Source organism: Phocoena phocoena, chromosome 13 (genome assembly GCF_963924675.1).
Source record: "Phocoena phocoena chromosome 13, mPhoPho1.1, whole genome shotgun sequence".
Classification (NCBI taxonomy): Eukaryota; Metazoa; Chordata; class Mammalia; order Artiodactyla; family Phocoenidae; genus Phocoena; species Phocoena phocoena.
Window position 1 is genome coordinate 60,767,516 of NC_089231.1, and position 23,231 is coordinate 60,790,746.

Genomic DNA, 23,231 nt, shown 5'->3' on the forward strand with positions numbered 1-23,231 from the left:
ATCTATTCTCTTGGCAAATTTCCACGTTCAAGTATTATCAACCACAGTCATCACGCTGTATATTCCATCTCTAGACTTACCCACATAGCTGCAACCTCGTCCCCTTTGATCAGTGTGTTCCCAGCCACCCCTACCCAGCGCCCTCAGTTCCTGCTAACCACCACTCTTTTCTTTGCTTCTATGTACTTAACTTTTTAAAAAAATTGATGTATAATTGTCATACCACATTATGTTAGTTTCAGGTTTACAACACAGTGATTCGGTGTTTGTATGTATTGTGAAATGATCACCACAAACAGTCTAGTTCACATCCTAGGTGACATTCGTCACTGCACAGTTACAATTCTTTTTTCTTGTGATGAGAACTTTTAAGATCTTTTCTCTTAGGAACTTTCAAATATACAATACAGTATTATCAACTATAGTCACTATGCTATTGATTCCCTCCCCTGCCTTATTTATTTTATACTTGGAAGTTGGTACCTTTTTTTTTTATATAAATTTATTTATTTTATTTATTTATTTTTGGCTGCGTTGGGTCTTTGTTGCTGTGTGGGGCTTTCTGTAGTCGCGGAGAGTGGGGGCTACTCTTTGTTGTGGTGCGCGGGCTTCTCATTGCGGTGGCTTCTCTTGTTACAGAGCACGGGCTCTAGGCACGCGGGCTTCAGTAGTTGTGGCTCGTGGGCTCTAGAGCTCAGGCTCAGTAGTTGTGGCGCACGGGCCTAGTTGCTCCGCGGCACGTGGGATCTTCCCAGACCAGGGCTCAAACCCATGTCCCCTGCATTGGCGGGGAAGCCCGGAAGTTGGTACCTTTTGACCACCTTCACCTATTATGCCCACCCCTACCCACGGCCTCTGGCAACCTCCAGTCTGCTCTCTGTATCTGTGAATTCAGTTTTTGTTTTTAGATCCACATGGAAGTGAGATAATATGGTATTTATCTTTCTCAGACTGACTTACTTCACTTAGCATGATGCCCTCAAGTTCCCTCCATGGTATTGCAAATGGCAAGATTTCATTCTTTTTTATGGCTGAATAATATTCCTGTGTGTGTGTGTGGTGTGTTTATATATGTGTGTGGTGTGTGTGTATATGTGAGTGTGTATGCGTGTGTGTGTGTGTATCGTATCTTATTGATGATCCATTTATCAGTTGATGGACACTGGTAGTTTTTCCATGTCTTGGCTTTTGTAAATAATGCTGTTGTGTACATGAGGGCGAATATATCTTTTCAAGTCAGTGTTTTTGTTTTCTTCGGATAAATATCCAGAAAAGAAATTGCTGGACCATTTAGTAGTTCTATTTTTAATCTTTTGAGCAACCTCCATACTGTTTTCCATAGTGGCTACACCAATTTACATTCCAGACAACAACGTATGAGGGTACCCTTTTCTCCATATCCCCGCCAACACTTGTTATTTCTTGTCTTTTTAATAATACCTGTTCTAACAGGTGCGAGGTGATATCTTATGTGGTTTTGATTTGCAGTTCCCTGATGGTTAGTGGTGTTGAGCATCTTTCCATAAACAGGTCTTAAAATACCTTCCTGTGTAGTGTATGAGTGCCTCCTGCCCCAAACCCACACCAACCCTGGATATGATCAATCTTTTTAATACTTAATAAATTAATGAATACCCTATCATTGCTTTTATTTTTATTTCTTTTATTATCATTGAACATATTTTTAAATATTTATTGGCAATTTATTACTCTTCCTCTGTGATTTATCCATCTATATATATCCTTTGTTCATTTTTCTATTGAGCTATCTTTTTCTTATTGTCTTTCAAAACACCTCCGTGATATATGCTTCAGATATATTCAAATATATTTAAAGATATATTCTTCAAAATATACATAAAATCTGTATGTATCCCCAGGATAAGTATCTGTCCTGCTTGGGGATGAATGATTCTCATGACCAGCAACACTTGCTCTGTTCACATTTGGAAGGAAGCTCATCTCTCTAACCATTTGTTGTGAATTTGTGGGACGGCAGCCTTCCAGACCCGAGGGCGGGGGCCGAGATGCCCTTGCTGCAGTGCTCTTCCTTAGCAGCCAGGCCCGGGTGGTGTGATTTGTGCCAGTCTTGTCTTTTCCTTCCCCTGGCAAACATCTTATCGCTGTATCATCCTGATGAGATTGCCCTGGGTCCACCGTATTAGATAAGTGATGAGCGGGAGAGAAAAGAAACTTCATAGGATAGCAACATTGAAAGTAACGTTTATTTTTGGCTTTTCCCAAGAATGAATCTCATGGTTTATAAACTACAAGGGAATGTGCCGTTGAGGAGGAAAATTTATCATCTGATCTGAATTCTGGGGAAATTCTAGGGATCCTATAGGGATGATGTAGGGTGATAATTTTATGTTTAATTTGGGGTTGCATAAAGTATGTTCACTTTGGCCTAAAACTATCCATTGTTCCTGAACAGTTTCATTCACTGGCTCCCATGTACTATCGTGGATCCGCAGCAGCTGTCATAGTGTATGATATTACCAAACAGGTAAGAAGGTCCCCTTTAGAATTTAGGTGCCATTTATGGTGATCCCCCTAGAAAGACCAAGGCAGAGACATCAGTGAGTCTCAGCAGCAGCCTGGGGTGAGATTCCGCAGTATGCTGGTTGGGGTGAGTGAACACCAAATTTTGAGTTTCTCTCATGTATATGTAGCTAAGCCTTTCAAATCTACCTGCTAACTTAAATAAACAACAATGATCATTCCCTTTTAAAATTGACTCTTTGTAAGGGCAAGGTTATGCCTGCTAATACTGGTCTCCAGAATGTCAGATTTTTAGGAAAAGGAAAATTACTTTTAAATTTTGCATGTTTGATGGTTATAGACACTTATTTCCTATTAGTGTTTCAATCATACAACTTGAAACGCCAAGGATGATGTTTATATATGTATAGTGTGTCTGCGTGCATATGGGATGAATGTATTTTTAGTTATCATTTTGAGGACCCAAGATACCCATCAATGAAGAACGGCAGTGGTCTGCTGGCATTTCCCCCACTCCTGGAACTCAGCGTTGAGGACCTGCTTAACTGAACTTAGTTAACTGCTTTAACTAATTCAATGCTGTGACCATCCGTGAGTTCCTGACCACTGCTTCCTAAATGGGGCGGCTACCTTGGCTGTTTCCTGGAGGTCATTGTGAGAGAAGAGCAGTTAGGAAAATAGGACTCTAAAGCGTGCGTTTATGCGCGCGCGTGCGTGTGTGTGTACGTATGTATATATTTTTTCTTTTCTGATTAAGCATGAACATTGGTTCAGTCCTATAGCTTTGTCTCACTCAAGTTGAGGTAAGGCTAACATCAATGTTATTTATAAAAGAAAATGACTAATATGATTATCTTAACTTCAAGTTTCCATTTTAGAAGGGGAACTTTTTACAGGCTCTGTAAGTATAACTTAGCTAATATTAAATTTTGTGCCAAGGCTGGGGTAGTATGTTAACCTTTGTGTGCCCCCTGAAGATATTTTTCTTCATTAAATTATATTGGGTTTGTATTTCTACATGGTTCAGATATTACACTGATGGGTCTTTCCCAAGATTGATTTACACTCTTGGTTTAGGATTCATTTCATACCTTGAAGAAATGGGTGAAAGAACTGAAAGAACATGGTCCAGAAAACATTGTGATGGCTATCGCTGGAAACAAGTGCGACCTCTCAGATATTAGGTAAGATGCATTTAAAAAATGTCTATGCAGTTCAAGTCCTCCATCCTGAATGTCTGTGCGTAAAAGGCTGTCACAACTGTGTGGTTAAGTCTGTTCTCAGTGTCATAATCTAATTTATGTCATTCACTTGTGATCAAGGTGGTATTTATTCAACCAGAGTAGAATTGAGGGAAAAATAATAGGGAGATGCACATTTGAGGGAGCACCCACTCATGAATATTTAAATCAAATCTCCTGTACAGAGTACAGTTACACCCCTGAATCTAGATGTCTTTGGGCTGAATGGTTTTAATATTTTTTTAATTCATTCATTCATTTATTTACTTGGCCATGCCGCATGGCTTTTGCAAGATCTTAGTTCCCTAACCAGGGATCGAACCCGTGCCCCCTGCAGTAGAAGCTTGGAGCCCTAACCTCCGGACCGCCAGGGAATTCCCTTATTATTGTTTATTGTTACCTTTTCTGTTGTTTCTGTCATTATTTCTACTATTACCATTTTAGTAACATTTTCATATGGTGAGGAGGGTTAGAATTCTTCACATTTAACACAGCATCCCTGTTTGTTTTAGTTCTAGACTTTAACTTAAGGATGTAGCCAGGTCTATATGATCTCACTGTTTTGTTCTAAGATCTGAATTTGATGCATCGTATGTGAACATTTTGGCTTCCCCCAGAGACACTGGGTGTTGAACTTCCTCTGCCAGGAGAGAGATTTGTAGGGACCCAGTCTGCCTAGACTAAAGCTGTGATGATAGCTTTATCTAGCCTGATAAGCTAACTATTTTTACTAAATAAAACTGAAATAAAAAAGAAAACAATGAATTTGTGTTGTCTTCATCCCCTGGTTAATTTAATTCTCAGCAATTCGAGTAGTTGATTTTCGTAAAGACAATGACACATGCTTCAGGTTTTGCTAATCCAAACCTGATGAAACCAAAGTGTAATGAACAACAGGAAAGATCTTGCAAAAGCCCTTAAGATGGCCTTTGCCAAATTGCTCTGTTTCTTTGGGATTTCAGAAGCTTTATATCACATTGCACCAGGTTGGTTTATAATAACAGCCATAACCACCACTTACTTGTTTGTCTTTCTGGGGGCTGGACAGATCTTTAAACTCCCCAGCCTTAGTTCAGATCTCTGCCTTCTGCCCTGTAATCCTGAAACAGCTTGCTTGTCCAGAATTCCCAGAAGAATGGTTTAACTTTTGTCATGGGAAGGAGGTGGGCTGGGTGGGTGGAGGCAGCCTTTGCTGAGAGAAAGCCTTTGCTCTCACCTGACACCATCGAATTGTGATAAAGGTGTGACTTCCAGTGAACTAAGCCTTGTGTGTCGTGGGAGAAGGAATGGATGACAATTTAAGCAGAAAACGATTTAAACGTGAATGGAATTAGTTAGGACTCTTGACTATAGGGGATTGAAACTCAATTGAAACTAATTTCAGGAAAAAGGGGAATTTATTGGAAGGTACTAGGATCCACATGGTAAAAAAAACAGGGGTGCCTTTAGCTCTGGTATTTGATATGTTCCAGCTTTGGTTTCTAGAAAGATCCTGGCCTGGCGCTCTCTTTGTTTCTACATTGCCATAAAAGGATTGCCACACGTCATGAGAAAGCATTTGTGGCCAAGGGAGGGGATGTGGGCGGGACAGATGATTTCTCCCGCCAGTAGTCACAAGAATGGGAGGGTGGGTGGTTTTGAAGAGGGGCAGTTCCTGGAAAAGTCCAACCTGATGTCTGTGACATGTTGGTTTGGCCGCTGGCACCGAAGTCACACCGTTTCTCAGGGTGGAATTCACTGTTCTGCATTCTCCTCGGCAGACATTCTGCTTTGTCTGCTTATCTATACTCCATCCCCAAAGGGAGATGATCCAGTGCTACTTCCAGCTTCCAGTGTGACATCATGGGGTCACTGTCCCATGAGCCCACGCCCCCTGGTTTGGCCTCAGTGGGTCCGAATGTAGCTTCTCCAGCTCCCGTGGTTGTGGTTTAAAGGGTGGAATGTGGATCTCTTGTTAGATACAAAACTCTCTTAGATTTTTCTCTTAAATTCTCCTTGCTATTGAATCAAGGACCTAACTCCCTTTGAGATTCTCCTTCAAACCTCTGATTAACTCAACAAGAAAACCCAGTTTGATGCTAGTAAATTTAAAAAAGCATTTAATATATTTTATTGAGATAATTGACAAACCATAAGACCCATCTGTTTTAAGCATGCAGTTCAATGAATTTTGTGTATGTATAGAGTTGTCTAGTCAGCCTCACATCTCATTTCAGAACATCTCCACTCTGCAAACAAGCGTCATGCTCATTTACAGCCACTTCCAATTTCCACCTCCTTCCCACCTCTAGCAACCACTAATCTACCTTTCTGTCTTTATTAATTTGCCTTTTGTGGACATTTTGTATAAATGAAATCATACAAACGTGGTCTTCTGTGCCTGGCTTCTTTCACTCAGCATACTTCCAAGGTCCATCCATGTTGAAGTTTGTATCAGTTACTTCATTCATTTTCATGGCTGACTGTTATTCCGTTGTGTGGATATACCACATTTTATTTTTTCATTCACCAGTTGAAATTCAAGTTGTTTCCACCTTTTGGCTATTATGAAAAGTGCTGCTGTGAATAATCATGTACAAATTATTTTTTTTCTTTTGGTATGCGGGCTTCTCACTGTTGTGGCCTCTCCCGTTGCGGAGCACAGGCTCCGGACGTGCAGGCTCAGCGGCCATGGCTCACGGGCCCAGCCGCTCTGTGGCGTGTGGGATCTTCCTGGACCAGGGCACGAACCCGTGTCCCCTGCATCGGCAGGCGGACTCTCAACCACTGCGCCACCAGGGAAGCCCCGTGTACAAATTTTATACGGACATATGTTTTCATTTCTCCTGGGTGTATACGTAGGAGTAAAATTTGGGGGTCATTTGGTAACTCGGTATTTAATAATTTGAGGAACTGCCAAACCTTAAAAAAAAGGGAAAAAAAAAAGAACTTCAACCCTAGCCTCACACCTTATATAAAAATTACTCTAAAATGAATCATAGACTTTAATGTAAAATGTAAAACTCTTAGAAACTTTTAGAAAAGATCTAAGAGAAGATCTTGAGAATCTGGAGTTAGGCAAAGAGTTCTTAGACTTGATAGCAAAATCCCAGTGTATCTAAGGAAAAATTGATCAATTGGACCTCTTCAAAATTAAAAACATTTGCTCTGTGAAAGCCCACGTGAAGAGGATGAAAGACAACATACAGACTGGGAGCAAATATTTGCAAACCAAACATCTGACAAAGGAGTAGCATGTAGGCTACATAAAGAACTCTGAAGATTTAATAAAGTCTAATAAGTTGTTTAATAAAGTCTCATTTTAAAATGGGCAAAAGAGATGAGCAGACATTTCACCCAAGAGAATATCAAGGTGTTGAGCAAAGCCCTGTAAAGATGCTGAATGTCATAATCAGACCATCAGAATGGCTAGAATAAGAAGGAGGGATGACGACCAGTGCGGGTGAGGGTGGGGAAGAGCTGGATCCTTCGTACATCGCTGACGTGAGCATAAAACCCTGGAAAACACTTTGGCGATTTCTTTAAAAACTAAATATAAAATTACCATACGCCCCAGCAATCACACTCTTGGGCATTTATCCCAGAGAAATGAAAACTTACGTTCACAGAAAACCTGCAAATGAAAGTTAATGGAAACATTTTTTTAAAAACAATTATTTATTTATTTACATTTGATTGCACTGGGTCTTAGTTGAGGCATGTGTGCTCCTTAGTTGCGGCATGCGAACTCTTAGTTGCGGCATGCGTGTGGGATCTAGTTCCCTGACTAGGGATCAAACCCATGTCCCCTGCATCGGAAGGCAGATTCATAACCACTGCGCCACCAGGGAAGTCCCCACAGAAACCTTATTTGTGATGGAATCGGCCCTGATGTCCTTCAGTGGGCACACCAGGGTGCATCACACTGTGGAATACTACTCAGCAGTGAAAAGGAACAAAACGGGTACAAGCAACCCGGACAAACCTCCAGGGAAATACGCTGAGTGAATAAAGCCAGTACCGAGGGTTTCATGTTGTATGATTCCACTTATATAACTTTGGGGAATGAAACCATTTTAGAATTAGAGGGAGATTAGTGGTTATGGTCGGGGTGAGGTGGGCGGAGGGGCGGGGGAAGGACAGCATGGACATAAACGGGCAGCACGAGGCATCCTTGTGATGCTGGAAACGTCCACCTCTCTGTGGGGAGGACACGAACCTACACGAGTGATAATACACACACACAAGCACCAGTAAAGCCAGGGGAATCTGAACAACATGGAGTGTATTGGTGTCAGTGTCCTGGGTATGATGTTACAGTTTTGCAGAATGGTGCCATTTGGGGAAACAGGGCAAAGCGTACAAGGAGTCTCTCAGTATTTTTTCTTGTAACTGCGTGTGAATCCACAGCTACCCCAGTACAAATTTCAGTCAACAAAGTTGGATTTAGATAAAAATAATAAGTAAATATTAGGCAGTGGTGTGTGTGTGCGGACATGTATATGTGCACATATACATGCATATTATGTATATTATATATGATTAACTCAAGTTTTGTAAACACACTGAGCCAAAGGATGACTTTAACCACACCCCCGCCACACCCACTGTACAGAAGAAAAACGGGAACTCTATTAAAAACTCCTGTTTAGGAAAGCGGAGAAGGGGAAGCCTGGTGGATTGGTCCTTGCCCAGAGGATAAACTTTCTCCCGCTAGACAGAAATAGTCTGGTAAATGATAGGCCTGCGAGCCTAATGACACCTGCTGTTGACTCCTTTCCATGGCAGTGGAATTGCGTTCTTGGCCAACCAATCCAGCTGCTCCAGATTCCGCCTGCCGGTACGATTTTTCTGGGGAGTTAGCCAAGTCTCTCCACCCCAGACCTTATTTAGAGCTTGACCTTCTTTTACTCTAATCTAAAATACTTTGCTCTTCTGTAATTGCCACAAGACTATAGTTTCTTTTTCACTGGGGGTTGGAGAAGGATAGTATGTAGATTTGGTGTGTGTGTGTAGCAGGAGCCGGGCTCACCTAACAGACTTTGGTTGTGTAAGCTTGTAAATCCTTGAGCAGAGCTAGGCCTGGCGTAGTTTGAAAGTGCCTGGACTTGAAATGGGATTAACTCCCTGAACTTGACTCAGCCACTGGAGGCTTGTGTGCAGAAGTGCTTCGCAGGGGAGATGCCGATCATGGGGTCAGTGGGTTTCACATCCACCAATATTCCAGAAGAGGGTAGAAGGGTCTGACCACACCCCAGCATGAAAGGCCCTCACGGGCATCTGATCAGAGGAACTCAGGACTTCCAGTTTGGATTTTTTTTTTAAGGCTCCTGATCTTTCTGAGAGATTTTCCTGAATATCTTGAAGAATTCTAGACAGAATCTCCTCGGGCTCAGATTATTGTGGAGTTGGAGTGATGTGTGGTCTCTCTGAACCCAGGCGAGGAAGCAAACTGGAGTTGGTGATACTGTGTGTGAGAAGACTGTCCCCGGCTTGTGCACAGCAGGTGCTCCGGGGACATCCCTTCCCTGCTTTCCTGCCCCCTCCCTCCCCAGTGAGGACGGGCCTTGGGGAGAAGTGTGTGTGACTCCTGATGGGGCCTAGGGGATGGGGCACCTCCCTTCTCCTTACCATCTACTGATGCTGGAAGGGGGCGTTGCAAATTGGGGACATTTTAGGAACATACATAGTTGAAATAAAATCAGAGAGCCTGCGCTGAACTGACTGTGCAGGGCCTGAGGTGGCCGGCTGGAGGAGCGCAGCCAGCTTGGAGCCCGGACAGTGACCATTTGCTGACATGTGCTGAGCAGGGCGGGTCCCAGGCTTCTGAACTAGTAACACGAGGCCTCGGGCTAATTCCAGGTGCCTCTGATGAGGGCACATTTGGCCTGGGGTCTAGAGGGAAAAGAAACCTTCTTCTCAGAAAGTCTGGAGAGCCTGCCAGAGACTGCACAGCCTTGTCCTGGGCCTGGTGGGAAATTTTGGGCAAACAAGTCTTGAAAAGAAAAAAAAGAAATAGATCACCTTGCTTTAGGAGTTTTAAAAGTTCCGTGAACATAAGAATCGCTTAGCACACTTGTTAAAATTCAGATTCCAGGATTCAGTTCCGTAGATTCTGATTCAATAGGGCAGGAGCAGGCTGGGGACAAATACAGTTTGTAAAGCAGTTCTTTTACAAGTGGTCCAAGGGCCATACTCGCAAAAGCATTGCCTTAGGTGATAGGAGTTGATGCGAGGGAAGAGGAACGGGGTCCTGGAACCTGGCTGGGCTTCTGACTGCAGGCCACACCTGCCTGGGCCTCCCTGCTGCCCTTCGGAGCTCACGGAGGCTGGAAACAGTGGTCCAGCATCATTCAGGATACGGAGGAAGCACCACTGACCCACCATCTTGTCCCCTTCAGAAGCAGCTCCAGTTCTCTGCCCCATTTTCTGCATCTCACAATGATAGTCATCAGGAGAAAAGGTGCGACTGTGGGCTGGTTTGCCTCCATCTGATTAATATCAGATGCCGCTGGACCAGCATCTTGCACCCAGCCCCCTCCTGGATGCTGGGACTCCCCCAGATCCAGCCTGTACTTGGTTGCCTTGGCTTGGGCCAGGAATTAGGATCACCTTGCTTGAGTGCTTTCATGTGATGCACTGCAGGTATTTCAGGAACCATCTGCTTTAATCAATGATGGGGGGAAGGATCCTCCAGGTGTTGAGGTTAGAGGAAGAAGAGGTTCCCTATCCCACCCCTGACACTTCAGCCAGAATCCCCCCTTCACTTTTCCCCGTCAGCCTTTCAAGCAGCCTTGATCTGTAGCCATCATAATAAGTAATTTATTGGAGAAATTACGCCCACCCCACCCCTACCTCATAGCAGGTTCCAGTTCTGTTTCCTTGGCTTTTCTTTTACCGATTTTGGACTCTTGACTCTGTACACAACCCCCCCTGTGACCTCTCCAGATTAGGAACTCTTCCTGCCTTTCTTGATCACTTAGACATTGGCCTTCCTCTAATGGGTTCCAGCTTAGGGGTCTCCTGACATCCTTAGGGCTGTGAACGAATCAGAAAGGGTGAAGGAGTGATGGTGTAGAAGTGCTGATAGGAGAGAGCCTTTGAGGCCTGATTTATTTTATCTTGCCTGTGGTAGCAGATGGAAGTTACCCACCGAAAGTAGTGGTGGAGTCTGGGGCTTGGAGAGGTGGTGGGTGATGACCTGGGGATGCCCAAGGTTCCTCCCTTCCCCCACTAAATACAACCCAGGAGATGATCAGGGATGGAATCCTGAGGAATGGAATCAGGGTCTCTGAGATCTTACAGCAACACTTCTGGTGTCTCCAAGAGAAACACTGTGAGACATTGGTTGGGCTGCTGCCGATGAGTCAAGACTTTTCTCCTGGAGTAGAGGTCGTCTTCCAAGAACAGAGCAGCTGGGGTAGAAGTGAAACTAGGCTGGGGGACGAGGAAGGCGATTTATTCTACCAGTTTTCAGTTATTCAATTAGCAAATAACTTTTGGTAGTTCTGTGTGGAGCAAAGTACTATGGGAAGTACAAGAAAAGAGAAGAAAATATTTTCTTAGAGCTATTTATTTCTATTTGGGGAGCCAAGAGGGATATACAGGGGGAGGAAAATATCTAATGAGTAATACAAGACTATGTTTTTTTTTTTTTTTTTTTTGTGGTACGCAGGCCTCTCACTGTTGTGGCCTCTCCCGTTGCGGAGCACAGGCTCCGGACGCGCAGGCTCAGCGGCCATGGCTCACGGGCCCAGCCGCTCCGCGGCATGTGGGATCTTCCCGGACCGGGGCACGAACCCGTGTCCCCTGCATCGGCAGGCAGACTCTCAACCACTGCGCCACCAGGGAAGCCCCCAAGACTATGTTTAATAAAGTTCCAAAGTTAAGGTGCAGGAAGGACAAAGGGATTCAGGAAAGGGAAAGTCTGTCGTTGCAGACGGTGATTTGGAAAGGCTCATGGATAAAATGTGTCACAGGCTGGGCTGTTCAGGATGAGTCGGGTAGGAGGAAATTCCAGGAAGGGAAGATCATGGACAAAGGCATGGGCGTGGGAGGGCCTTTGACAGGTGTCATGGCAGGGTGGGGGGGGATATCAAGAGTATCTACCTGATCGTCTGCCCTCAGGAATGGGGAGAAGATGGGTGTGTGGTGAGTGGCTTAAAAGTATGCCGAGTGTCTGGGCTCAGTGGGCAGGGCCAGGATGGTAAACCCCCCGAGGTCCTGCCTCCAACTTCTGTCTCTCATCCCCAGGCTCCATTGCCCATCAGTCATGGCTCTGTCTTCTCCTGAGCCTCTGTGGTCTCAGGCTTCTTAACATAGAGCTGCATGTAGTCACCACCAGCTAAAGCAATGGAACCTATCTGCCAACACCACGGTAGGTGTGGGAGCCTCTCTGGATTCTTCAGCAAGTAAGGCTTCTTGCAATTTCCTGTGTCATCTAGAGCGGGAAACCAGGGTGAGAGCTGGATATTGCAGGCTCAGTGCCCGCTGTGCAGCTTCCTGAAACACATGCCAACCCAGCCAGAAATCATCAGGTACCAGTGGTTTCAAGTTTTGGGGAGGAAGTTGAGGTCTTCAGTAGATGAAAAATATATTTGGAAATAAATATTGTTTTACTAAGAATACATGAATTGCTTTCACTTCTTACGTGTGACTCCAAAACTCATTCCATTCTTGACAGTGGGCCAAAAATGGGTATAAGAGTTTGTTTAAAATTATACAAACCAAATAACAGAACTTGAGATGTTAGATGATAAAAATCCAGTTTATTCCAAATACTAAAAAGCAAAAAAGCCAACGAACATCAAAAGCCACTACTGTGCAAGGTGTGGAAATATCATGGCAAGTATTAAAACACACCCAGGGACTTCCCTGGCAGTCCAGGGGTTAGGACTCAGAGCTTTCACTGCCGTGGCCCTGGGTTCAATTCCTGGTCGGGGAACTAAGATCCCACAAGCCACGCGACACAGCATAAACAAACAAACAAACAAGTAAATGAATGAATGAATGAATAATACATCCAGCATTTTCCTTACATGAGATGAGGAAGCAGAGTAGTCTGCGTTGTTAAAATGTGAGTTTTGTGCCCTGAGATGCACCTTCGCGTGTTTCTACCTTCTTCTGATGCTGTGCAGTGGCTGAGCCTGCATCTACTGCTATTATCCAAGTGGGAGGGAAGGAACTGAAGACTGACCTCCCCAGAGAGGGATCTGGAATTGCTCTGTTTCAGTTATCAAGTATTCTTAATGAAGAATCTATAAAACACTTACGTATATCTTAAAGAATAATATGAATTTGAACAGCTCTGTACCTACTCAATCACATCCCCTTCTCCCCATCCAGAAGTAACTGCTGCTCTGACTTTTGTGATAACCATCACTTTTTTTCTTTGTACTTTGCCACCCATGTTTGCATATCTAAACAATAGATTTAGGTTTGCCTGTTTTTGAACTTTATGTAAATGGAATAACCCTGAGTGTATTATATGATGGTTTGTCTCTTACCTCAACATGCCTGGGAGATTTCATCACAATGAATGTTAGCTGTACCTTGTCCCGTTTCCACAGCTGTACACTTTTTTTTTTTTAAGGCAGTCTTAATACACTTTATTTACTTTTTAATTTTTATTTACAAATTTATTTATTTATTTTTGGCTGCGTTGGGTCTTCATTGCTGCGCGCGGGCTTTCTCTAGTTGCAGCGAGCGGGGGCTACTCTTCGTTGCAGTGCACGGGTTTCTCATTGTGGTAGCTTCTCTTGTTGCGGAGCACGGGCTCTTAGGCACGCGGGCTCAGTAATTGTGGCTCTCAGGCTGTAGAGCATAGGTTCAGTAGCTGTGGCACACAGGCTTTGTTGGTCCGCAGCATGTGGGATCTTCCCGGACCAGGGCTCAAACCTGTGTCCCCTGCACTGGCAGGTGGATTCCTAACCACTGCGCCACCAGGGAAGTCCCGTGCACAGTTCTATTTGATAAGTGCAACACAACTTATCTATCCATCCTACAGGTGATGGGTATTTGTGTTATTTCTGCCTTGTTATTATGAACATTGCTTCTTGAACATTTCTTGCATATCTCATAGTGCCACGTGTTAGCATTCCTTTAGGTTCAGGTGTGTAAGAGTCTAATTGCTGAGTCACAGGGTGGGCGCAAGCTCAGTTTTACTAGGTGATGCCAATGTTTTCCAAGGAGGACACCGGTAGTGCAGGAGACTTCCTGTTACTCAATGCCCTTAGTGCTGTAAGACGCCAGGGCGTGGAGAGAGATCTGATAAGAATTTCAGTTTGCGTTTCCCCAGTTACCAGGGAAGTTGGCATGTTTTTATTTATTGGCCATTCAAGTTTCGTCTTGTGTGGAGAGCCTGTTCAAGACTTTGCCACCGTTTGGTATATTTACCTTCATCTTGTTTATTCATCTGTCTATCTATCTATCTATCTATCTAATTTGATGGTATGTGTTGAAATATCTTCTCAAATTTATGTCTTGTATTTTCACTCTTTATATATACTTTAAAATTTTTATTTATTTATTCATTTTTGGCTGTGTTGGGTCTTCGTCGCCGTGCGCAGGTTTTCTCTTTTGCGGCGAGTGGGGGCTACTCTTCGTTGTAGCACGCAGGCTTATCATTGCTGTGGCCTCTCTTGCTGCGGAGCACGGGCTCTAGGCACACAGGCTTCATTAGTTATGGCACGTGGGCTCTAGAGCTCAGGCTCAGTAGCCGTGGTGCACGACTTAGTTGCTCCGTGGCGTGTGGGATCTTCCTGGACCAGGGCTGGAACCCGTGTCCCCTGCATTGGCAGGCAGATTCTTAACCACTGCGCCACCAGGGAAGTCCTCTCTTTATATTTTTACAGCATCAGAAGCCTGTAATTCCTACCTAAGAGAATTTATCAAGTTTTTCCTTTATGTTTTTTTGGGGGGAATGGTCGAGGGAGGGTGAATCATTTAAGAAATCTTTCTGCACCCCCGAGATCATGAAGATATTCCACTGTGTTGATTATCTTTTAAAAACTTTACAGTTTTGTTTTCCTGTCTGTCTTTAAGTCACTTGGCACTGATTTTATGTGTGCTGCCTAGTTTCTCCTATGTGGATATCCAGTCGTCTCAGCACTCTTGGTTGTAAAGTCCATTCTAGCCCCGCTGAAATTCCACCTCAGTCGTGTATCACGTGTCCTGGGTGCACAGGTCTGTTTCTAGGGCTCTCTGTTCTGTTTCACAAGCCGACTTACCTATCCTCATACCTATACTACACTGACTTAATTATCACAGCTTTCTCATGAATCTTGATAAATGGTCTTGGACTTCTGATATGATCTGGAATCTCTGTAAGCGATATTTGTTGGCCCCAGGGAAGGTTTCCTGAGGGTGTAGGGTGTGGGTGTGGGTGTGTGTGTTGTGGTCTGGTGGAGATTAGGAGAGTGTTGGGGCGCAAATCTACATGTGTGTGTTGGGGAGTGTTTATTTTTATGGCCGATTTAAAAAATATTTAAATAAACTTTAGTTTAGAATAGTTTTATATTTACAGAAAAGTTGCAAAGATAGTATGGAGTTCCCATATACCCCATATCCAGTTTTCCCTGTTGTTAACATCTTACATTAATTACTGTGGTACATTTGTCACAGCTAAGAAACCTACATTATACTTTATTATACTTTGTATAATACTTTATTATTAACTGAAGTCCATACTTTACTCAGATTTCATTACTTTTCCCATAATATCCCTTTTTTATTATAGGATCCCACCCAGAATATCATATTACATCTAGTTGCCATGCCTCTTTAGGATCCTTTGGGCTGGGACAATTTCTCAGACTTCCTTTGTTTTTGATGACCTTGACAGTTTTTAGTACCAGTCAGATATTTTGGGGACTGTCTCTCAATTGGGGTTTGCCTGATGTGTTTCTCGTGATTAGACTGAGGGTTTGTATCTTGGGGAGGAAGGCCACAGGGGTGAAGTGCTCTTTTCATTACTTTATTATTAAGCATAGCAGGGGTTCATGTTATCAACATGATTTGTCATCCCTGATGATACTGACCTTGATCACCTGGCTGAGGTGGTGACTGTAAAGTTACCCTCCCCGGCCTTGCTTACCATGCTGTTTGGAAGGCAGCCCCTGTTCCCAGCCCTCACTCAAGGGGTAAGGATTGTCCTCCACTGCCTCGAGGGAGGAGTCCCTACATAAATTATTTGTAATTCTTCTGCTGATGAAATTTGTCTCACCCCCATTTTATTTATTCAGTCATTTACTTATATCAGTGTGGACTTATGGATATTTATTTTATACTTTAAGTTATAATGCAGTATTGTATCATTTAATTTGTTACCCAAATTGCTCCCACTTTGGCCGCTGGGAGCTCTTTCTTTTGGCACCTGTGTCCCTTTAACATGTACGCATCATTTTGGGTTTTGAGTACTTCCTTACTTTCTGACACAATAAGATGTTTCAGGCCCATCTTGGATGGCTTAGGCTACAACCCTAGACTCAGCCATTTCTCCAAGCAGCCCTCATTCCTTTTACTGGAGAAGGGTATTTAGAAACCAAGATCTGGGCTGAGTGTGCTCGTTGCTACTGGGGTGTCATTGAGTCTAGGCCCTCTGGGTGAACAGAGCTGGGAAGTATATGTATGTATGCTAACAGGAGTATACATACACACATATCTATAATTATTTCTGTAAGTATCCATTTGTATCTATATTAAGATAAACATAAGTTCATATTGATAACTCTGACTTTAATCCAGAACCATAGGGATCATTGTAACCTTCTTTACAGGGCGGGGGAGGGCTGTTTCAAAAAATTCTCAACTGATGTATGATTAAACAGAGGGATAAGCGTTTGTTGCTGGAGATTTTCTTAGAAGATATAACAATCTTTCCCCTTTCACTTTACATATTGCCCAGACCTTTAGGAGTTCAAAATGTGACTTCTGTGAAGAAATACAGCTATGTCAGTGGTTACTTTCAAATGGCACGATATTTACTTATCTTTATATACTGTTCACTTAGGCGGTGGATTGAAAACAAGTTTAACTGTCATCACCATTATCATCCTTGTCAACCTGAATTGAATGCTTACTGTGTGCCAGATACTATTATAAGTAGTTTAACTGAATCTTCACAGCCCAGTGAGTTACAGTCATTCTCCCATCTTATCAATAAGGAAACAGAGGCATGGAGACTGAAGAGCTTGCCCAGGTCCTGTGGCTGAGAAGGTGTAGGGCCCAGCTTTAAACCCAGGTAGTCTGTCCCAGAGCCGATGTTTGTTCTATGTTCCTCTCCTAAGAAGTACGAACAGGATCCAAGAGGGAAAATAATTTCTGATCTACCGAGAGAAAATAAATGGTAGCTGATTTGATTCTGCTCAGAGAATTTGGAGCTAATGATTTTTTCCAATGGTTTCTCTGGCCTCTTGGGACTAGCCTACATTTCTGTCTGGAGAAGGGGTATTTGGAAGCAGAGGTAATGGCCAGGCCCCCATCGGGAACCTGTGTTTTCTGCTCAGTCCTCATTCGTTTCAAATTCTGACATTTTCCATGAGAAACAGTCCATCTAAGTCTGTGGCAGGAACCTGACACTGCTTGTTTGAACCTGACACCAGGAATTTGGCCCCAGGTTAATAACATTTGCAGACACATTAATAAGCAGGCTCGGCCCCCTGGGAACAGAAATCCTTCCCAGGGTACACATGCCAAGTGCTTTAACTGTAAGCGCTTAGATCATCGTAAAGAGTTATTGTCCAATCAGATATTTATTGAGAAGGTAGTAATTCTTTTTTTTTTTTTAAAGTTCATTTAAGTTTTAGTTCCACCTGGCAGATAAACCAATCTGAGGGTCTAAAAGAACTGGCATTTTGAACAGAGATTTTGCTGATTTAATTATTGCTAACATGGTTGCCTCCTCTGGGTGCTACACAAATATCTTGGATATTTAGAGAAAATACGAGCTGGTAGGAGCACAGTAAGCCCTGATTATGCATTTCAGTGGCTGCTTGAGGGAGCTGGGGAGACGGAGACCACTTCATGACACACAACAGCCTTTGCAAACAGCCTGCAGCCTTCCTCTGATGGGCTTTGGTGGCATGTATTGCTTTTGGCTAGAATGCCTTAAACACATGGGAGGGTTTTGACAAAAATAATGCCAGCAGACATTCAACAGCCTCTCCTGCTCACAACGCCTTGGTGCGTCCTCATGGCCAGCTTAGTTGGTTGCTTCAGTTTGACCTTGGCTGGAAGGGGGCTGTGGTTGGAGGAGAGAGTAAAATTACAGGGCAAACATTTTTCAGTGAAATGGTAACTGTCGTATCCCAGGAGCCTGGCAGAAGATAAAATGCTTGGTTATTGCTGGTATGGTATTTTAGAAATATAATATACACGCTAGAACACACCAGAAACACCAGAAGTTTTCTGTTGGGAAGAGCTCACGAGGCCACTATTCTTTTATCACTTATAAAATGGTGCCTGGTGAATGTATACTTTATTATGTCCTACGTATAGTCATCTTAATACAGATTTCCAAACTCTGGACTTGATAGTGTCAGATTATGAATTGGATAGACTGCAGAAATATCAAACTCAATATTTTACAGTCTACCTTCTAAAAGAGTTGTTTTCAAGCTATAGAAAGCATAAGAAATGGTCGTGAAGTTGCTAAAATGCCTATTTCTGGGTTATGCCCACTAAACATTCGGCTTCAGTAGGTCTGGGGGAGAGGGGTATTCATTTCTAACAAGGCCTGAATAATCATGGGCTAGGAGGTCTGTAGAACACATCTGAGACTGATGCCCTACAAGATGCATGCGGCATCCTCTGAAGACATCTAGAGAAGCTTAGTGATGGTTGTTAATGTGACAGAGAGAAGTGCGGGAAGCTTGGATGTATGTCGTTTTGTCTCTTTGTTTTTAGCATCAAAGCGTCTTGTTTTTTGACATATGTGTTTAATTTTCTGGGAAAATGAGGACTTTTGTGTACCTGCTCCAAGATACCTGAAAAGTTCTTAGGAGACATGGCTGCTATGCATTTACCCATGAAGTCTGGAATCACATGGTTACCCTGCGAGCAGTGTTTGAGCCCTCCTCTGTCTCCACATGCTAGCATGGCAGATAATAAACGTTTTCATCTTGGCCAGTATGATGCATGAATGATGTGATCCTCATTTTCATGTGAATTTCTTTAATTGCAAGCAGGATTAGGAAAACCAAGATTATCTACTGAGAACTGTTCTTTACCTATATACAAGAACTATGCTTGGGCTTCCCTGGTGGCGCAGTGGTTAAGAATTCACCTGTCAATGCAGGGGACACGGGTTAGAGCCCTGGTCCAGGAAGATCCCACATGCCACGGAGCAAATAAGCCCGTGCGCCACAAATACTGAGCCTGCGCTCTAGATCCCGTGAGCCACAAATACTGAGCCCGAGTGCCACAACTACTGAAGCCCGCACATAGAGCCCGTGCTCCACAGCAAGAGAAGCCACCCAATGAGAAGCCCGCGCACCGCAACGAAGAGTAGCCCCCGCTTACCGCAACTAGAGAAAGCCCGCATGCAGCAGCAAAGACCCAACGCAGCCAAAAATTAAAAATAAATTTTAGAAAAAGAACTATTCTTTACCTATATCAATTAGAAAATCAAGTAGAAGTTAAAACCCTCTTTATAAGTAACAATGTAAATGAGTAATAGACTGTTTTGGTGTGTGTGTCATTTTTAAAATCTGAAATATTGTAATTCCTAGGAATGAATTCAGCAAGAATTGAGCGAGACCTATATCGATGAATGTTACAGTTCTAGGATAGGACAAAAAAGGTACTTTTTCCTTGGATAGGAAAACTGAGTAGTAGTGTAGAAATGTCAGTTTGCTCTAAGTTAATGAAGACTTCTGTGCACCTGCATCAGGAATCCACTGAGCTTCCAGGCAAATTACCGCAGATAATTTAAAGTTGCATTTTTAAAAGGTTTTTACAAAATGATCGTAAAATTCACCTAGAAAAACAAACAGGCAAAAATAGTATTGGAAGGACTAATCTCAGCACGTATTGAAATATATTTTAGTGATTTAGTGATAAAACAATACAGCATTGTCAGGGAACTAGACAGAAAATCAATGAACAGACTACAGAATCAAGACATAGGGTGAAATACATAGGGATATTTAGTATATGATATTTAAATAAGTCCAAAAAAGGGGGATAATTCAATACATGGTTTTGGGATAATTAGGGGAAAAAATGAGAGAAAATAAATTCAGAGTGGATCAAGGATTTAACTGTAAAGCAACAAAACCATAGAAGTTAGAGAAAGCAGTGGAATCTTTAAAATAATCTTGGAATTGGAATGAACTGTTTTAATCATGATACAAAACTCAGAAGTCAAGGAAGAAAGTGATCAATAAGTCTGACTACATGAAAACTCCTGTGTGGAAAAAATGCCATACACAATGTCTAAATACAAATGCTAAGCTGAAAAAAAAGTGGAAAATATATTACAAAAGGCTAGGTTCCTTAGTATGCAAAGAGCGCTTGCAAATAAATTTTTAAAAATCCAAACAATTGAAACCGAAGTGTGCAGAGAACATGGGTAAGAATATTACAGAACAAGAAATATCCGTGGCTTATGAAAAGTTGTGCACAAACTTTGAATAAAAGTTACTCAGAATTAATGTCAGATTTTTCTCATGGAGTTAGGACTTTGAACTATGATGTAATTTTACTCTTGGGGTGATTTATGGTGGTTAGTGTATTTAATGATGTATCCTGTGTCCCCCGTTCTTCTGTGGAATAGCGATGACTGGCCTGGGAGCCTTCCTGGGCCGTAAAATGAGGGGCCTGAGTCAAATAAATGTACACAGGCTCTGAGGCAGTTTGAGCCTCCTACTTACTTGTTTCCTCCACTTGCTTCATTTCCTCTATGTTTTTGGCATTCTCTAAGAAAGTGGTGACATCTTTGTAAAGATGTATTAAGTAAACACCTTCTATGTACCGGGTATAGTTTTCAGCACTTTATTATATCAACTTACGTTACATTTATATTTTTTATATAAAGTAATTTGTTTATTTTTGGCTGCGTTGGGTCTTCATTGCTGCACATAGGCTTTCCCTAGTTGCGGGGAGCGGGGTCTACTCTTCATTGTGGTGCACAGGCTTCTCATTGCAGTGGCTTCTCTTGTGGCAGAGTATGGGCTCTAGGTGCGCGGGCTCAGTAGTTGTGGTGCGCAGGGTTAGTAGTTGTGGCTCGTGGGCTCTAGAGCGCAGGCTCAGTAGTTGTGGCCCAGGGGCTTAGTTGCTCCGCAGTTTGTGGGATCTTCCTGGACCAGGGATCCAGCCCATGTCCCCTGTATTGGCAGGCAGATTCTTAACCACTTTGCCACCAGGGAAGTCCCTACGTTACATTTAAAATGGTAAAGCGGAGGCCCCGAACCAAGGTGGCGGAGTAGAAGGACGTGCTCTCACTCCCTCTTGCGAGAACACCACAATCACAACTAACTGCTGAACTGTCATCGACAGGAAGACACTGGAACTCGCCAAAAAGATGCTCCACGTCCAAAGACAAAGGAGAAGCCGCAATGAGACGGCAGGAGGGGCGCAATCACAATAAAAGCAAATCCCATAACTGCTGGATGGGTGACTCACAGACTGGAGAACACTTATACCACAGAAGTCCACCCACTGGAGTGAAGGTTCTGAGCCCCACCTCAGGCTTCTGAAGCTGGAGGTCCGGCAACGGGAGGAGGAATTCCTAGAGAATCAGACTTTGAAGCCTAGCGGGATTTGACTGCAGGACTCTGACAGGACTGGGGGAAACAGAGACTGCGCTCTTGGAGGCACACACAAAGTAGTGTGCGCATCGGGACCCAGGGGAGACGGAACCAGACCTAGCTGCTAGTGTTGGAGGATCTCCTGCAGAGGCGGGGGGTGGCTGTGGCTCACCGTGAGGACAAGGACACTGGCAGCAGAAGTTCTAGGAAGTACTTCTTGGCATGAGCCCTCCCAGAGTCTGCCATTAGCCCCACCAAATAGCCCAGGTAGGCTCCAGTGTTGGGTTGCCTCAGGCCAAAGAACCAACAGGGAGGGAACCCAGCCCCACCCATCAGCAATCAAACAGATTAAAGTTTTACTGAGCTCTGCCCACCAGAGCAACAGTCAACTCTACCCACCACCAGTCCCACCCATCAGGAAACTTGCACAAGCCTCTTAGATAGCCTCATCCACCATAGGGCAGACAGCAGAAGCAAGAAGAACTACAGTCCTGCAGCCTGTGAAACAAAAACCACATTCACAGAAAGATAGACAAGATGAAAAGGCAGAGGGCTATGTACCAGATGAAGGAACAAAATACAACACCAGAAAAACAACTAAATGAAGTGGAGATAGGCAACCTTCCAGAAAAAGAATTCACAATAATGATAGTGAAGATGATCCAGGACCTCGGAAAAAGAATGGAGGCAAAGATCGAGAAGATGCAAGAAATGTTTAACAAAGACCTAGAAGAATTAAGGAACGAGCAAACAGAGATGAACAATACAATAACTGAAATGAAAACTACACTGTTAGAAATCAATAGCAGAATAACTGAGGCAGAAGAACGGATAAGTGACCTGGAAGACAGAATGGTGGAATTCACTGTTGTGGAACAGAATAAAGAAAAAAGAATGAAAAGCAATGAAGACAGCCTAAGAGACCTCTGGGACAACATTAAACGTTATAGGGGTCCCAGAAGGAGAAGAGAGAGAGAAAGGACCCGAGGAAATATTTGAAGAGATTATAGTCGAAAACTTCCCTAACATGGGAAAGGAAATAGCCACCCAAGTCCAGGAAGCGCAGAGAGTCCCATACAGGATAAACCCAAGGAGAAACACACCAAGACACATAGTAATCAAACTGGCAAAAATTAAAAACAAAGAAAAATTATTGAAAGCAGCAAGGGAAAAATGACAAATAGCATACAAGGGAACTCCCATAAGGTTAACAGCTGATTTCTCAGCAGAAACTCTGCAAGCCAGAAGGGAGTGGCATGATATACTTAAAGTGATGAAAGAGAAGAAACTACAACCAGAATTACTCTCCCAGCAAGGATCTCATTCAGATTTGATGGAGAAATCAGAAGCTTTACAGACAAGCAAAAGCTAAGAGAATTCAGCACCACCAAACCAGCTCTACAACAAACACTAAAGGAACTTCTCTAAGTGGGAAACACAAGAGAAGAAAAGGACCTACAAAAACAAACCCAAAACAATTAATAAAATGGTCATAGGAACATACATATTGATAATTACCTTAAACGTGAATGGATTAAATGCTCCAACCAAAAGACATACATTTGCTGAATGGATACAAAAACAAGACCCATATATATGCTGTCTACAAGAGACCCACTTCAGACCTAGGGACACATACGAATGAAAGTGAGGGGATGGAAAAAGATATTCCATGCAAATGGAAATCAAAAGAAAGCTAGAGTAGCAATACTCATATCAGAGAAAATAGACTTTAAAATAAAGAATATTACAAGAGACGAGG

General features: G+C 43.1%; 1 protein-coding gene across 1 annotated transcript in view; it reads left to right on the plus strand.

The window, feature by feature from the left end:
- The window catches only part of RAB31 (RAB31, member RAS oncogene family), a 69,744-nt gene that overhangs the window by 23,186 nt on the left and 23,327 nt on the right, over window positions 1-23,231 (plus strand). Inside the window, exons 4-5 of the mRNA XM_065889475.1 lie at window positions 2,435-2,506; window positions 3,580-3,686. Of these exons, the coding sequence (XP_065745547.1) occupies window positions 2,435-2,506; window positions 3,580-3,686 (179 nt within the window). The remainder of the gene's footprint in view (window positions 1-2,434; window positions 2,507-3,579; window positions 3,687-23,231) is intronic.